At 41.0% G+C, this 18315-nt stretch overlaps 1 protein-coding gene across 2 annotated transcripts in view; it reads right to left on the reverse strand.

Annotated features, from left to right (window-relative positions):
- Positions 1-17365, reverse strand: part of LOC129854447 (WD repeat-containing protein 38-like) — a 39896-nt gene extending 22531 nt beyond the window's left edge. Inside the window, exon 1 of one of the 2 annotated variants that reach the window (XM_055921506.1) lies at positions 17224-17365. In XM_055921506.1, coding sequence (XP_055777481.1) covers positions 17224-17300 — 77 coding nt within the window. In that variant the 5' untranslated portion in view covers positions 17301-17365. The remainder of the gene's footprint in view (positions 1-17223) is intronic. The other variant, XM_055921497.1, reaches the window with a different exon arrangement.
- Positions 17366-18315: the final 950 nt, after the last annotated feature.

Below are 18315 nucleotides of genomic sequence, written 5' to 3' on the forward strand. Positions count from 1 at the left end.
ATCGCTCTTTTTGCTGTGAATCAATGCTGGGGTAATGTTTGCACATGTGCTATGCTAATATAACGATTTATTGTGTTTTCGCTGTAAGACACTTAAAAAATCTGAAATATTGTCTGTATTCACAGGATCTGTGTCTTTCAATTAGTGTACGCTGTGTATTTTTAAGAAATGTTTTATGATTAGTAATTAGGTAATACACGTTGCTCTCTGTATTTATTCTAGTCGAGTTGTGATGGTGGGTGCAATTGTAAACTGTGATTTATACCTGAAATATGCACATTTTTCTAACAAAACCTATCCTATACCATAAATATGTTATCAGACTGTCATCTGATGAGGTTTTTTCTTGGTTAGTGGCTATCAATATCTTTATTTGGCCGAATTGGTGATAGCTAGTGGTGTTGGTGGACAAAGAAAAAATGGTGTCTTTTGCTAAGGTGGTTAGCTAATAGATGTACATATTGTGTCTTCCCTGTAAAACATTTAAAAAATCGGACATGTTGGCTGGATTCACACGATCTGTATCTTTCATTAGCTGTATTGGACTTGTTAATGTGTGAAAGTTAAATATTAAAAAAAAAATGTTTTTTTGAATTTCGCGCTCTGCCTTTTCAGTGGAATGTGGGAGGAGTTCCGCTAGCGGAACCCCAGTCCCAGACAGGTTAATAAATTGTTGATTAAAGAGTTCAGCCATGTGCTCCTTGTCAGTAGCAACCACATCATCAACATTAAGGGACATGGGCAGCTGTGAGGATGAGGGTTTGTTCTACCAGGTTTTTAACCGTTTTCCAGAACTTCTTGAGGTTAGAGCGTTTCGCCAAATGGAATTCTTGAGGTGGAGTAACTCTTCCAGATCACGGTAAAACCAGGGGCTGTTTTTAATTCTCATTTTCTTTTTAGGGGTGGGTTTGTTAACAAAACCACTGAAAATATCAAAAAAGAAGGTCCAAGCTTCTTCGACAGAGCTGATTCTATACCAATCTACAGAGGCCAGGTCATGAAGGAAGGCTTGCTCATTATCAGCGTGGTAGATGTGTTGTTACCTACCCTTACCACATGGGGGAGGCCCGTCAGGATCCAGTTGCAGAGTTCCAGGGTCCTTAGCTTAGTGATGAGCTTTGAGGGCACTGTGGTGTTGAATGCTGAGCTGTAGTCAATGAATAGCATTCTCATGTAGGTGTTATTTTTGTCCAGGTTGGAAAGGGCAGTGTGGAGTGCAATAGAGATTGTTGTGGCAGAATGCAAATTGGAGTGGGTCTAGGGTTTCTGGGATAATGGTATTGATTGGAGCCATGACCAGCCTTTCAAAGAACCTCATGGCTACAGACTTGAGGGCTATGGATCGGTAGTCATTTAGGCAGGTTACCTTTTAGGACTGTGGTGGTCTGCTTGAAACATGTTGGTATTACAGACTCGGTCAGGGACAGGTTGAAAATGTCAGTAAAGACACGACCTGGTAATCCGTCTGGCCCTGCTGCCTTGTGAATGTTGACCTGTTTAAAGGTCTAATATCGGCTACGGAGAGTGTGATCACACAGTCGTCCGGAACAGCTGGTGCTCTCATGCATGCTTCAATGATGCTCGCCTCGAAACGCGCATAGAAGTCATTTAGCTTGTCTGGTAGGCTTGTATCACTGGGCAGCTCGCGGCTGTGCTTCCCTTTGTAGTCCGTAATAGTTTGCAAGCCCTGCCACATCCGACGAGCGTCGGAGCCGGTGTAGTAGGATTCAACCTTAGTCCTGTATTGACGCTTTCCTGTTCCTTTTTGATGGTTCATCTGAGGGCATAACAGGATTTCTTATAAGCGTCTGGGTTAGAGTCCCGCTCCTTGAAAGCGGCAATCCATAGCTTCTGGTTGGGGTATGTACGTGCGGTCACTGAGGGGACGACGTCATCACTGCACTTATTGATGAAGCCAGTGACTGATATGGTGTACTCCTTAATGCCATCGTAAGAATCCCGGAACATGTTCCAGTCTGTGCTAGCAAAACAGTCCTATAGCTTAGCACCTGTGTCATCTGACCACTTCCATATTGAGCGAGTCACTGGTACGTCCTGCTTTAGTTTTTGCTTGTAAGCAGGAACCAGGAGGGTAGAGTTATGGTCAGATTTGCCAAATGGAGGGCGAGGGAGAGCTTTGTACGCGTCTCTGTGTGTGAAGTAAAGGTGGTCTAGAGTTTTTTTCCCCTCTGGTAGCACATGTAACATGCTGGTAGAAATTAGGTCAAATGGATTTAAGTTTCCCTACCACTAGGAGCGCCGCCTCTGGATGAGAATTTTCTTGTTTGCTTATGGCCTAATACAGCTCGTTGAGTGCGGTCTTAGTGCCAGAATTGGTTTGTGGTGGTAAATAGACAGCTACGAAAAATATAGATGAAAACTCTCTTGGTAAATAGTGTGGTCAACAGCTTATCATGAGATACTCCACCTCAGGTGAGCAAAACCTTGAGACTTCCTTAATATTAGATGTCATGCCTCATCTGTTATTGACAAATAGACACAAACCACCAACCCTTGTCTTACCGGAGGCAGCAGTTCTATCTTGCCGATGCACGGAAAACCCAGCCAGTTGTATGTTATCCATGTCGCCGTTCAGCCACGACTCGTAGAAACATAAGATATTACAGTTTTTAATGTCCCGTTGGTAGGAGAGTTTTGATTGGCGCTCATGCAGTTTTTATCCAATGATTGTACGTTGGCTAATAGGACGGATGGTAGAGGCGGGTTAGCCAATCACTGTCGGATTCTTACAAGGCACCCCGACCTAAGTCCCCTATATCTCTGTCTCTTCTTCATGCGAATGACAAGGATTTGGGCATTGTCCGGTGTCTGAAGTAAATCCTTTGAGTTCGACACGTTAAAGAATTACGCTGAAAACAACGGTCGGACATCTTGGTCACAGTCTCTAGTTGTTATTATACCTCAGTGTGAGCAAGATGCAGGACTTCGCTCTCACTCAAGGTCCCAGGGTTCCGGTCTGGAAGCACGTTTTCCACTGCACCTACAGGCCCACTCTGGGGTTGCAGTTTAAAGGTGGAATAAATAATGTATTTTTCTATAAATAGACTTAATGTCTTATCAGGTGATCATAAATTAAGTACAGATCAGGGCTGGGTTCTAAAAAAAGATCAGAAACTTTGAACATCCCACAGAGCACCGTTAAATCCATTACTAAAACATTGAAAGAATATGGCACCACAACAAACCTGCCAAGAGAGCAAGGAGGGCATTAATCAGAGAGGCAACAAAGAGACCAAAGATATCCCTGAAGAAGCTGCAAAGCTCCACAGCGGAGATCGGAGTATCTGTCCATAGGACCACTTTAAGCCTTACACTCCACAGAGCTGGCCTTTACGGAAGAGTGGCCAGAGAAAAATAAGCAAACATGTTTGGTGTTCATCAAAAGGCATGTGGGAGACTCCCCAAACATATGGAAGAAGGTATGCTGGTCAGATGAGACTAAAATTGAGCTTTTAGGCCATCAAGGAAAACACTATGTCTGGCGCAAACCCAACAACTCCCATCACCCCGAGAACACCATCCCCACAGTGAAGCATGGTGGTGGCAGCATCATGCTGTGGGGATGTTTTTCATCGCCAGGGACTGAGAAACTGGTCAGAATTGAAGGAATGATGGAGGGTGCTAAATACAGGGAAATTCTTGTTTCAGTCTTCCAGAGATTTGAGACTGGAACGGAGGTTCCAATGACCCTAAGCATACTGCTTAAGCAACACTCGAGTGGTTTAAGGGGAAACATTTAAATGTCTTGGAATGGCCTAGTTAAAGCCCAGACCTCAATCCAATTGAGAATCTGTTGTATGACTTAAAGATTGCTGTACACAAGCGGAACCCATCCAACTTGGAGGAGCTGGAGTAGTTTTGACTTGAAGAATGGGCATAAATCCCAGTGGTTAGATGTGACAAGCATATAGAGACATACCCCAAGAGTCTTGCAGCTGTAATTGCTGCAAAAGGTGTCTCTACAAAGTATGACTTTGGGGGGGTGAATAGTTATTCACGCTCAAGATTTCTGTTTTTTTGTCGCATTTCTTGTTTGTTTCACATTAAATAATATTTTGCATCTTCAAAGTGGTAGGCATGTTGTGTAAATCAAATGATACAAACCCCACAAAAATCCATTTTTATTCCAGGTTGTAAGGCAACAAAATAGGAAAAATGCCAAAGGGGTGAATACTTTCACAAGCCACTGTACATACACATACATACCCATATATATAAACTCGGCAAAAAAAATAAACATCCTCTCACTGTCAACTGTGTTTATTTTCAGCAAACTTAACATGTAAATATTTGTATGAACATAACAAGATTCAACAACTGAGACAAACTGAACAAGTTCCACAGACATGTGACTAACAGAAATTGAATAATGTGTCCCTGAACAAAGGGGGGGTCAAAATCAAAAGTAACAGTCAGTATCTGGTGTGGCCACCAGCTGCATTAAGTATTGCAGTACATCTCGTCCTCATGGACTGCACCAGATTTGCCAGTTCTTGCTGTGAGATGTTACCCCACTCTTCCACCGGCAAGTTCCCGGACATTTCTGGGGGGGAATGGCCCTAGCCCTCGCCCTCCGATCCAACAGGTCCCAGACGTGCTCAATGGAATTGAGATCCGGGCTCTTCGTTGGCCATGGCAGAACACTGACATTCCTGTCTTGCAGGAAATCACACACAGAACGAGCAGTATGGCTGGTGGCATTGTCATGCTGGAGGGTCATGTCAGGATGAGCATGCAGGAAGGGTACCACATGAGGGAGGAGGATGTCTTCCCTGTAACGCACAGTGTTGAGATTGCCTGCAATGACAACAAGCTCAGTCCGATGATGCTGTGACACACCGCCCCAGACCATGACGGACCCTTCACCTCCAAATCGATCCCGCTCCAGAGTACAGGCCTCGGTGTAACGCTCATTCCTTCAACGATAAACGCGAATCCGACCATCACCGTTGGTGAGACAAAACCCGACTCAGTCAGAGAAGAGCACTTTTTGCCAGTCCTGTCTGGTCCAGTGACGGTGGGTTTGTGCCCATAGGCGACGTTGTTGCCGGTAATGTCTGGTGAGGACCTGAAATTACAACAGGCCTGCAAGCCCTCAGTCCAGCCTCTCTCAGCCTATTGCGGACAGTCTGAGCACTAATGGAGGGATTGTGCGTTCCTGGTGTAACTCGGGCAGTTGTTGTTGCCATCCTGTACCTGTCCCGCAGGTGTGATGTTCGGATGTACCGATCCTATGCAGGTGTTGTTACACGTGGTCTGCCACTGCGAGGACGATCAGCTGTCCGTCCTGTCTCCCTGTAGCGCTGTCTTAGGCGTCTCACAGTACGGACATTGCAATTTATTGCCCTGGCCACATCTGCGGTCTTCATGCCTCCTTGCAGCATGCCTAAGGCACATTCACGCAGATGAGCAGGGACCCTGGGCATCTTTCTTTTGGTGTTTTTCAGCGTCAGTAGGAAGGCCTCTCTAGTGTCCTAAATTTTCATAACTGTAACCTTAATTGCCTACCGTCTGTAAGGTGTTAGTGTCTTAACGACCGTTCCACAGGTGCATGTTCATTAATTGTTCATGGTTCATTGAACAAGCATGGGAAACAGTGTTTAAACCCTTTAAGATGAAGATCTGTGAAGTTATTTGGATTTTTACGAATTATCTTTGAAAGACGGGGTCCTAAAAAAGGGCCGTTTCTTTTTTTTTTGAGTTTATGTATACATAAACATTCATACATATACTTACTTTTTTTAGAATATACCTTTATTATTCCCTGCAAACCCTACCACCCCTCCCCCAATTGGAGTAAACTAATAAACAATAACACTTAAGCTTCTACCTTCAGTTTATACATATTATACAGATTTTACAGACACAATCTATTTTACAACAGTTATATTTTGTTTGTTTTTAGTCCTTCCTCTATTTCTGATGTCCATCCAGTCTGATTTCTATTTGTAACTGTGCTATTTCTGTCACGACTTCAACCGAGGCAGGCTCTCCTTCCCGTTCGGGTGGCGCTCAGCGGTCGTCACCGGCCTACTAGCTGCCACTGACTCTTTTTCCTCCCCCTCCTTATGTGTTTATTTGTATCACCTGGTTTGAGTTAATTGGTAATTAGTGTGGCTTTATTAGTCAGCCAGCCTGTATGCATATTTGTGCGGGATTGTTCGTCTGTAGCTGTGGATTTCGGGAGTGGTGTATTGTATTGTATACTGGGTCTGTCTCCCGTATTAGTAGACAGGTGTTTATGACACCCAGTAAGTCCGTGTTGGACATTTTGGTTTGCCGGTTGGGAATTAAAAATCACCGCATTGAAGCTCTGCTGTTCCTGCGTCTGATTTCACACCCCCCGACACCCAGGTCGTTACAATTTCACAACATTTCTGAACCTATATACATTTTACAGACCCCGTATGTTTTACATTGGTTATCTTGTTGTTATTAGTCCCACCCTTCAGCTCCATTCAACCCCTCCCATCTATCTCTTAACCCCATCCATTTTGGATTTCTATTTGCCATATATTTTTCAACTGTGCTGTGATGCTTCACAAAAGTACTGAGCCTTTCTATTCTCATAGCTTCTACAGATTGTAAATTAAAGATAAATGTTTTGCTAAAATAATTATTATATTATTGATTGACTATGACTTTTCAAATCACCCAGTATTGCTATCTGCAGCGTTAGTTCTAGGTAAATATTGCAATTCTTCAGCCATTCCTGGACCTTTGATCAAAAACAAGCTACATATGGACAGAATAATCTAATGACTCTGCCTCCTCACAGCAAAATCAGCAGAGCTGGGAAGATTGTATCCCCCATATATATAACATTCTATTGGTTGCAAGAATTTATTATAATAATTTCAATTGAAAAATTTGAAGTTTTGAATCCGTTGTTGTTTGCGTGTCAATTCATAAACCATGTACCATTAAATAGGTACATCAAAAATCTCTTCCTAACTATTTTGCCTTTTAAATGGCACAGCTGTCATTTTTTTGGTCCTTAAATGAAATTGGTATATGTTTTTAATTCATCACAATTTTCTTTAACCATTTATGGTCTTTAATGCAGGGCCGACCCCCTTCTACTTGCCTCTTCCATTATTGTGGTAATGCTGAAATTAGTTGGTTGTAATTTTGGTTGTAATTTTGGGTAGATCAGACATTTCCATATGTCTGTGGTAGCTGCATGTGTGACATAACTCCACCAGTCCTATTTATTATATAATTTATAATTTATTAAAATTGTACCTTTTTAAAAAATGTTATCAAAAAAATGTTTTTTTTATTAGTATATTTGAGTTTAACCACAATATTTGCTGTATTATTTGTTCTGTCTCTTCAACTTTCTAAGGCTTGTTTAAAAAAGAACTCTATTTTGGAGATTATTTGGTTTTCAAATAACCGAAAGTGAGCAGTTGTAATCTGAATAAAGGGAAAAAGACCATTCTTGAACATGGGGTGAGAAATTATTAAAATTGACTAGAGATCCATTTTGGATTTAAGTATAACTTTTGTATGACTGATGCCTTTAGTGAGAGGTCTAATGCTTTAATATTTAATCATTCATATTCATTATATAAACAGGCCCTTTTAATTTTGTCTGGCTTGCCATTCCAAATTAAATTGAATATTTTTTGTTCATATAATTTAAAAAGCAGGTCTCTAGGTGTAGGAAAAACCATAAGCAAATAGGTAAACTGTGATATGACTAAAGAGTTAATCAGAGTGATTTTTCCCCAAGTAGATAGGTATTTTCCTTTCCACTGTAGCAAGATCTTATCTATTCTGGCAAACTTTCTATAAAAATGTATTGGAGTGAGATCGTTTCTTTCTTTCGGGATTTGTATACCAAGTATGTCCACATCCCCATCAGACCATTTTATTGGTAAACTACACGCTAAGGTAAAAGTTTAAAAAATTGTGATCCAATACGTAACATAGTTAACTTGGTTTTAATCCAGAGAGGTTAGCAAAAGTATCTAGATCCTCTTTGAGGCTGTGGAGGGATTCTAATTGTGGTTTAAAAAGAAAACATGAATCATCAGCGTACAATGACACCTTTGTTTTTAAGCCACAGATTTCTAGTCCCTTAATGTTATTGTTGGATCTAATTTTAAGAGCTAACATTTCGATGGCAATAATAAATAGATATGCCGATAGTGGGCAACCTTGTTTTACTCCTCTTGACAGTTTAAAACTTTCTGAGATGTAGCCATTATTTACTATTTTACACCTAGGGTTACTATACATAACTTTAACCCATTTTATAAGAGATTCTCCAAAATTGAAATATTCTAGGCATTTACATATAAACTCCAGTCGTACTTTATCAAAAGCTTTTTCAAAATCAGCTATGAAAACCAGGCCTGGTGTCTCTGATATTTCATAGTATTCTATTGTTTCCAGTACTTGTCTTATATTATCTCCAATGTATCGTCCATGTAAAAAACGGGTCTGATTAGGATGAATAATATCTGACATTACCTTTTTAATTCTATGTGCAAAGCATTAAGCTAGAATTTTTTTTATGGACTGGATCTTTATATATACCACTTGGATCCTGTTTCAGTAATAATGAAATCAAACTTTCTTGTTGCATGTCCGATAATCTACCATTTATTTAGGAGTGGTTAAAACATGCTAATAATGGTCCTCTGAGTATATCAAAAAAAGTTTGGTATACTTCCACTGGTATTGTCACGCCCTGATATGTTTCACCTGTCTTTGTGATTGTCTCCACCCACCTCCAGGTGTCTCCTGTTTTCTCCATTAGTGCCCGGTGTATTTATCCCTGTGTTTCCTGTCTCTCTGTGCCAGTTCTTCTTGTTTTTCCAAGTCAACCAGCGTTTCTCCTAGCTCCTATTATTCCCAGTCTCTGTTTTTTCCAAGTCAACCAGCGTTTCTCCTAGCTCCTATTATTCCCAGTCTCTGTTTTTTCCTAGCCCTCCTGGTTTTGACCCTTGCTTGTCGCCGAAGCTGCCTGCCTGACCACTCTGCCTGTCCTGACCTCGAGCCTGCTGTACTCTTATAATCTAAACCCGGCACAGCCAGAAGACTGGCCACCCTGCAGAGCCTTGTTCCTCTCTAGGTTTCTTCCTAGGTTCCTTCCTTTCTAGAGAGTTTTTCCTAGCCACCGTGCTTCTACATCTGCATTGCTTGCTGTTTGGAGTTTTAGGCTGGGCTTCTGTATAGCACTTTGTGACATCTACGGATGTAAAAAGGGCTTTATAAACACATTTGATTGATGGGAAAGTTTTGACACATTGCCCTATAGTCTGTTCAATAGTGTGCAACTGCAGCTCGCAATTTGGGGCGTTCCTGCATGTGGGCATTCCTGCATCTGCCGGTGAACAGACAAGTCCCTCTGTTTTCATCTCTGACAGGGCGCAGCCATCTTGCTTAGACTCTTGTGTGTTTCAAGATGAACAAGCTATGCAAAGTATCTATCTTAACGAGAGGTGACCATTTCAGGACTAAGCATAGTTATAAACATACTTTTATATAGCAAGAAATAAGCTATAAACGTGGCGTGAGTTACAGCCGACCCACACGTATAAAGCAGTGTATACTATAGACACAGTAATATTACAGTTGGCTTCATTTTGCATTAGTTTATGCTAGCACCACCATAGTGAGATTAAACTGTTGTTTTTTTCACACAGTTGCTGGGTTGCGATAGTTTCCTGTTACACTATTTTACAGTACAGACAGTAACTATCATAGTTTCCCATGTAGACTCACAGCTCAGTTCTATTACACTGAGGGTTTCAGTGTGTGGCAGGGTTTAATATAGTTTTTCTGTTGCACTACTTTCGCTAGGCTACATACAGTAACAAGTGACTATCAAGAGCAGCTGGTGGCCCATCAAGATTACTCTGTCTAGCATAGCTGTGATCAGGGGAAATGGTGGGAACACGTAAAGTGTCGTTGCCGGCCAATTGTGAGTGAGGGCGTCCAGACCCAGAGGGCCTGTAGGGTCTGACATCGAGAACCAGTTAGGGCAATGAGTGTTCTCCTGAGAATCAAACAGGTCCACCTGTGCTCTCCCGAATCTGTCCCAAACCTGAGGGTGTAGACTCTAGTCCCCCTCCGGCGAGCAGTCTCTCAAGAGCATGCCCGCTGCATTGTTCAGGACCCCGGGGATATGTGCTGCTAGCAGCGATGCCAAGTGGGTATGGGCCCACGGCAAGTGTTCCCGATCCATTGGACCAGGAAATGCTGTCCTACCAGTTAAGGCTGAAACTGTTGGGGTGCTAGGCGACCCACCCTGAGCACCAGCATATTGATGTATTGACCACTCCATTGGGGGATCCAGCGGCCGCTGGCCGCCTTGCCTCTGAACGCGGCACCCCAACTCGTCAGAGAGGCGTCAGCGCCCACCAGCTCCTTTAACAGGAAGGAGCGGGATAGCCACTTCAATAGGGTCCTCAAACATGTACTCATCACCAACAGTTGACGGTGTCTGTGTTGTTTTGGGTGGGAGTTGAACCATCGCTGGAGTGGCCTGATGGCGAATGCCCAGTGGAACCAACAGTGAAGCCACAATCAGTAGGCCGAGTAACTGTTGGTGCTCTAACACCATCATGGCTCGTCCAAGCCAGAAACAGTTGAGGTAGGATAGGATATGGACATCCCGAGGTAGATCACCTTCTGTGAGGCCCAGAACTCAAATTGTGGTTCAAGAGGGTCCTCGTGTCCATTGTGGCTATTTTGCAGTACAGACAGTAACTATCATAGATTCCCATGGAAACTCACATCTCAGCTTTATTACAGTACACTCAGGGCTTCAGTGTGTAGCTGGGTTTACTATAGATCTGTTGCACTTCTTTACAGTGCAGACAGTAACTATCCCTTAATTGGAAACTGACAGCTCTATTACACTACTGTTTTTCTCACAGTGTGTAGCTTTGTTTACTAAAGTTTTTCTGTTTTATACACTGAGTTTTGCCAACCCAGACAGTCTTTCCTGAGACATTGTGCATTATATGCCCATTGTGCTGCACACAATTTCAATTTAGTATTGAACGATGCATGCCAATATATACTAGAGATACTGTAGACTGTTGATATTGAAACCACACAACTCAAACGTCGGTTTGATAGTATGAACAAAAATCTGAGCATTTCAAATTGGGTGTCAGTGAAAAGCAGCTAAAATAGGCCCAGGCATATTGCAATATTTAAAAATACAATCGCGGGAATACATAGTTTGGAAGGCAAAAGTCTATTGATTAAAAGAGAAGACAATGAAAAGACTAATCTGTCAATTTGAGCGAATAGTAGCCTATTTTATTGGCTCCAGCTGAGGGCATCATCCATATCCCCTGTGAGTATATGTGACCCGTTTCAGGAAACTAGGCGGATGTCGTAAATCACGACTTCACAGGAGAGCCGTTTGAACGTAAAAAAAGTTTTTTTTATCAAAATGTGTTTTTTGGCAGAAATGCCTTCGAGAACGTGTGAACTTTCATGTGCCTTAATAACATTATTTTATGCCATCTGTAAATACGAATAAAGTTGTTAAATTACGAGCCTAGTTGGTTTAGCCAAAGAAAAGGCCAGGAACATTCCTGCTAGCCATGATTGGCCGAGACAATGAGTGGGCTGGACATGCCGAGAGATGAGTTTTAGATTGGTCTACGGTGTAACATCTTGTGTCTATAAAGATGAGCTGCTCGTTATACGTACATAATCCTTTCTAATGCAGTTTTTTTCAAAAGATATAGCGTTAGCCATGGAGAACTGCAAATGTATTGCTACTGCTCTCAGTAATATTGCTGCCTTTAATTTATCAGGCGCTATCGACAAATGTCAGTGGGAAAAGGTTATGATGGGACTACATTCTGGAGGACGATCATGTCATTCTGACTCTGAAAAATGACTCAGACGATGAGGAAATCCCTGATTTAGGTGAAAACATTTCCATTGAAGAAGACATTGTAGAGTCTTCTGATCACATTGATGGGGAAGAAACGGCGATCAACGTGTATGAACTGTGTGTAACGTTAGCCATTTTGCATTTAATGTTACCTAGCTAACATTGAATCTATTTATTTAACTTTAGCTAACTATGACAATCGGTTTGTATTGCTAGTAATCTATGGCTTGGGATTATAGTTAATTGTTTAGGTAGCTAACGTTAACATTACATGTCTAAACAGAAGACCCCAAGTTAAAGCTTGCTGTTAGCTAGCTAACGTTAGCTGAGGTTAGATAGCTAGCTTGCTAACACTAACTTACGTGTGTGAACTGTGTGTAACATAAGTGATATTTTCTCAGAATGCCATTTCGCATTGCTAGCTAACATTGCATTTATTTGGTTAACCTTAGTTTGCTATGACAATCGTTTTTTATTCCTACTACTTTTGTGAGGATATGTGTTTTATGCACTATAGCCCGCCACCACATTTGTGACAGAATATTGTATGCTGTATCTGCTTTGTGCCTGTGTGTGTGCTGGAAGTAACATTTTGCCCCAGATAGTGTGCTGAGAAGCTGTGGTTAACTTTGAGCGAGAACAGTATGCTTTTTATTTTTTTATGCAGGTGCAAATAGCTCAACAGTGTTACAGAACTGTCTGACCTCAGTCTCTAGGGTGAGGGAGCGTAATCTACACAGCAACAGCGCCGGACATCTGGAGCGCCACCGACAGGCTAGTGAGTCTAAACCACGCTAAGCCTCTACTGTGATAGGCCAACGGACGAGTTGGAACTATCACTGTCACAGTATAACAAAGGTTGATTGTAGCATTTCGAGTCAGTTCTCTGTTCTACCCTGCGAGGTGATACAGTGAACCTGTATATACGAAAATTGAATTTACCATTTATCACTTATGTTAAATAAAAAGACTTAAAGTATATTCGGTGACTTTGAATCACATTTTATCCTGATACCAAATTCGGTGGAAAGCTGCTGCCATCCCATGTGACAAAAGCAGCAGTCTCTACAAGGAATTGATGACAGCACTTGGTATGCAAAGCATAAACATGTTTTGATTATTTAATTGACCTCCAACATGATTGGCACTACTTTTATTGATCTCACATTGTTTCTGTGTCTTGGGGCCTCTACAAAGACCAGAGTGAACACTGTCTGAGATTGCTGGTGTTGTGAAGAACAGAGGAGGATGATACCGTGCTGGTGGAAAGCTATGGCAGGCAACAATACCCGACGCCGTACTTCAGGCCGCTGCCACAGATTGAACACCAGCACTTCAGGTGAAAATAATTTTCATTGTATGAGGTCATTCTTCTTATCTAAACTTGGGAGGTGAATTGATGTTGTGCAAGGTTGTAATGTCTTCTGATTTTTTGTTATTCCCTGTTTTACAGCTTCGATGATCTGGAGCCTGGTGTTGTTGCCAAGGAGCGTTCAGACTGTCGGGACCAGATTTCAGCTGCTGTGCATGCTGACATCCTTCCTACCATAGATGATCTGCCTGTACAAGCACCACCTGGACTGGACACAGCTAGACAAACTTATCTTTTTGAGATGATCAGGGAGTTTTGCGACGAAGAGGCTATGGACATCGCACGCCCTGCACCAAAGTCAAAAGCAGGACAGAAACAGGCTCTCCGAATATAGATTCCCTTGTTCATTCGTGGTTTACACCTTCTGTAGAGACCCATCCACTTAGCAAGACTTAGCAAAATATTTATATATAAAATAAAAAATTATAGGTGTCGTAACATGATTTTGTGACATACCACAATAACATCATGTGACCGTATCAAGTGTCCACCACACAAATATATGGCGCATGCATCTGTTTATGTACTGTACATGAGCACCTCACTCAGGTTTCAATTCAGGTTGCATGGCCTTAACTTGTATGGAATACTATGTGATAAGTGTGGGTGTAACAGTATATAAAGTATGCTAATGTATTGGTGTGAAGGCATTTGGGCAATTGTGTAAAGTACTTCAGTAAAAATACTTTAAAGTACTACTTAAGTATTTTGGGGGGGTAATCTGTACATTACTTCACTATTTATAGTTTTGCCTACTTTTACTTCACCACATTCCGAAAGAAAATAATGTACTTTTTACTACATACGTTTTCCCTGACAACCAAAAGTAGTCGTTACATTTTGACAGGAAAATTGTCCAATTCCACACTTATCAATATAACATCCCAGGTGATCCCTACTGAATCTGATCTGGCAGACTCACTAAACACAAATGTTTTGTTTGTAAATTATGTCTGAGTGTTGGAGTGTGCCCTTGGCTATCAGTCAATAAACATTTCTTTTTTTTTAAAAGACAAGATCATTTTGCCGTCTGATTTAATATAAGGAATTTGAAATGATTTATACTTTTACTAAAGTATGACAATTTAGTACTTTTTGAAACTATTTAACCATAAACTTAAATTAGTACTTTTTAGTTCTTAGTACTTTTTAGAAATTTAGTACTTTTTTGCATTTTGAAACTATTTAATCATAAACTTAATTGTTTAAAACCTGGATGTTTTATGTCATTTATGTCATTCCTTATTTGGGTCTGTTGTCGCCTCCTTCTTTGCCCAAAGATGGCTATTACCAGCTCATCGTTCTCTACTGTCCCAGTGTAATATCGCTCCTTTCCCCTTTTTTTCGTTTTTATTTTAAGGGAGTATGCAAGCACACTCATTCAGTTCACCTAGCCGAGTTCTGCTCGGCACCAGCCAAACCCATGTATGCGGGCGGTTTAAGTGTTTAATGCTATTTGTTCACAGGTCCAGTTGCACTGGCGAGTCCATTTCTGGCAAGTGCGCAAATCTTTGGCTGCCTAATCACAGAAACACCTCATCCTCATGGTACCCCAACTACTGCTGGGAGACTACAAATTATTTAGGCATTTCTTTCACACAGGAATCACTATTGTCAAATAACTGATCTTATGTAGTTGGCAGTGAAATGGGAATGACTTGATTAACTGTAATGGCAATAATTTAGTTGTTTGTGTTTTCTCACTGTAATGCAATTATCCCAACATTATTGTATTATTGTATATTATTGTGGTTTCCGTAAAACTGCAGGTTTGTACAATACAACCTGACCTTTGGTCACACCCAGGATAAGAACACTGGAGAAACAATATCAGACACACTGACAATCTTTTTGTTGCCTCAATGAACACAAAACAACATCAAGTAACTTTAAAAAAATATATATTGAGTGCTGCCCCTCTACTTAAGAATCTGATGTACTTATGTTGATCAACACACCCCTTCTGAGCTTTCTAGAACCGTTTACGATAGAGATGATATTCACAAGTTGATCTCTCACATATTTTGATTGTCCACATAGTGCTCTCAGATCATGGTTTTCAGACTCAAATGTTCAGTGGTGATTGTGTGAACATTTTAAATGGACAATCAATGGCATAATACACTTAGCTTGAGTATGTTATTATTTATCCTCTATCCCAGTCCCTAATTGAACCTTAAGCCATATCCCCTATACCCCTTTGGAGATACGGGAGGACTGGTACGGGAGGACAACTCTTTTCCTAATCGTGGTCATTTTTTGGAACACTCACTTATAAACATGACCTGTGGAATGCACATGGAATTTTGACTTGGGAGCACCAGTGCCTCTCAGATAATACATTGAATGGCAAATGGATACATCTGTATTGTTGTTTAAAGTCCAGTGTGCTCAGACTGTTGTTTCATTTGTATCATTTGAGAGGAGTGCACCACGAGCAAAGTCATTTGTATCATTTTACTTTGTTGGGAGAACCACTAGCATAGGCAAGTCTGATGAGGCTCTGTCATAGAAACAAACGGAGCATGGCTCTGTCTCAGTGGTTGCACCTTTACAATGCAGAAAATCGCTTGTCTCTAGCTCAAACCTTTAGAAAATCAAGACCTATTTTACTCGAGCTTCTTTCCGGCAGTGGATTGCTGTAAACTCTTAAAAAGGGGCACACACAAATTAATCATCATAAGTAACGCTTCGAACACACCGACAGTGCTATTGTGCAAAATAGTATGCAGCATCATCTGGATATGTATGCAACAAAAGTTCAACATTCACCTTCTTATACCATTTCTGTCAAGCCATCGACGCATACAGTCTGACGCATACGTTTGATAAATCCAAGGTATGCACCGCACCGAACGCTCTGCAACGCAATGTTGCAAGGCAAACAGAGCGTTTCATTGGAAATTAAATTCATGTAATCTGGTGTACCAAAATACAATGACGCTGTCGGTGTGATCGAAGTGTAAGGAACTACGCAAACTATGAAAACACAGATCAAATAAACCCAATTTAACCTATAAAAAACATTTGTTACAGAAAATAGATGATTTGCAGTATGGATCAGATTTGTATTTTCGTAGCAGGTTCGGATAATTAACGTAGCAGGTTAGAAACATTCGGTTAAGGTTAGGACATTAGTTAGGCTAGGGTTAGTTAAAATGCTCCCCGAAATGACTCAAAATTACGATTTATGTGTAACTTCCGTAACTGTATAAAGAATCCCGGAGCAGACAACGCGAAAAGTCTGTCGATGTGGCCTTGCGCAAGACACTTAACCCTAATTTGCTCCAGTAACGCCACACTACTATGGCCGACACTGTAAAACAACAGATTTCACTGCATCTGAATGTGACAATAAAAACATTTTTTCCATTAATTATCCCAGTAAACCCAGATCTCGAACATGGCAGATACGGTGAACGTGAGTAGATTACGTTGAAAATAACGGTTGGCCATCTTGGACGCTAATCTCCAGTTGTTTTATAGTTCAATGACCTCACTAATGGTGCTTTCAAGACAACTGGGAACTCGGGAAAAAAATAGGTAAAAGTTGGATGATTGTTCTAAACGATTTTTCCCAGTCTGAGCTTGTTTTTTCCTGAGGCAGAGATTTCCGGAGTTCCCAGTTGTTTTGAATGCGGCAACAGTCACACACAGTATTTGTGCATGTGCACGGATTGCTTCACGCTGTTACACCGTGGTAGCAACAGGACCAACACAGCAGAGAAGTTTGGTAGAGAAGTTTCAACGCTCGTAGTTGTTGGGGTAATTGACCCACTATGCTGTTTCCTTTGTGCATCTACTTCACATCGCTGGGTATACCTTTAACTAGCTAGCTAAATTAATCTAGCTAGTTAGCTAGTTGCCAATACACTTGCCCTGGCTGGCTGTCATGATCAAACCAACACACTTTGGATCAATAACAAAGGCAAAACCCAAAACTGAATCATCTCACCTTATACTTTTTTGAGTAATCCTTGTTTCTTTTTTTCTGATTGACTCGTGTGTTATGTTGTATTTGAACACCAACATATGTTTTCTATGCTAGCTCTCGCCTCTCCTCCAGGCAGTCATTTGAATCGAGGTGACAACTAACCTCGTTGCTTAGCAACGAACATAATTTTAATCTCCTCGGCTCATGGAGATGTCATGACCCATGACGCAATTTTAGAGGCAAAAACAGGCGAGGTGCCAAATTGAGGGGACATATGATTATTATCACGTACTACAACATCTATAAAAGCTACCTTGTAATAAATGTTTTGCACAATAAACGCAGTGTATGAGATAATAGGATGAGTTATGTTGAAACATAAATGTCTATTGTGAGTTTTATGTCAGGGTGAACCAATGGGCACGTTTGAGTGTTAGGGCAATAGCACAGGGCTAAAGCAAAATTAGTACAGAATGAAGATAGGCAGGAACTGTTTGTCGAATAAAAATCCCTAATCAGGCTTGTAGGTATGTCATGGCGAAATTGGCTAGTTATCCTATTCAATTACTAGAGGGGAAATGTAAAAAACTCTCAAACTTCCAGAATGGGGTGAAAATGGATTGGTCAGGGAGAAATCCAAACCAGTCTAATTAGAATGAATGGCACTAGAGGCATCATCCTGATGTTACTTCTGCAGGAAAATAAAAGTAAGGCATTTGATATATCACAAATTGTATAATACCTAGAATTATAAATACCATACAGGTTGTATACACATTTCATGTAATATGTATGTAATCAGATCTCAATTTTTAGTTTTCTTGGAAAGCTGTGAGTGCTATTATATGACACAATATCAGAACTTGTTGCATTTACAACTTGTCTAAGTCCTATCATCAACTGATTTCAGTCAGTGTATGGCTGTGGATTGACTGCATTGTTTGAATGGAATGTAGACATGTTGGCAGTTCATTTTAAAACATTTATGGAATCATTCCTCTAAAACTGTCTGGCTAGTTAGCTAGCAAACATACAGTGCAAATAAATTCTTCAAATTCATTATTTTACAAAATATCTTATCACAGCACTGGCAAACCATGGACCAACTCCCTG

This window comes from Salvelinus fontinalis, chromosome 1 (assembly GCF_029448725.1).
Source record: "Salvelinus fontinalis isolate EN_2023a chromosome 1, ASM2944872v1, whole genome shotgun sequence".
Taxonomy (NCBI): domain Eukaryota; kingdom Metazoa; phylum Chordata; class Actinopteri; order Salmoniformes; family Salmonidae; genus Salvelinus; species Salvelinus fontinalis.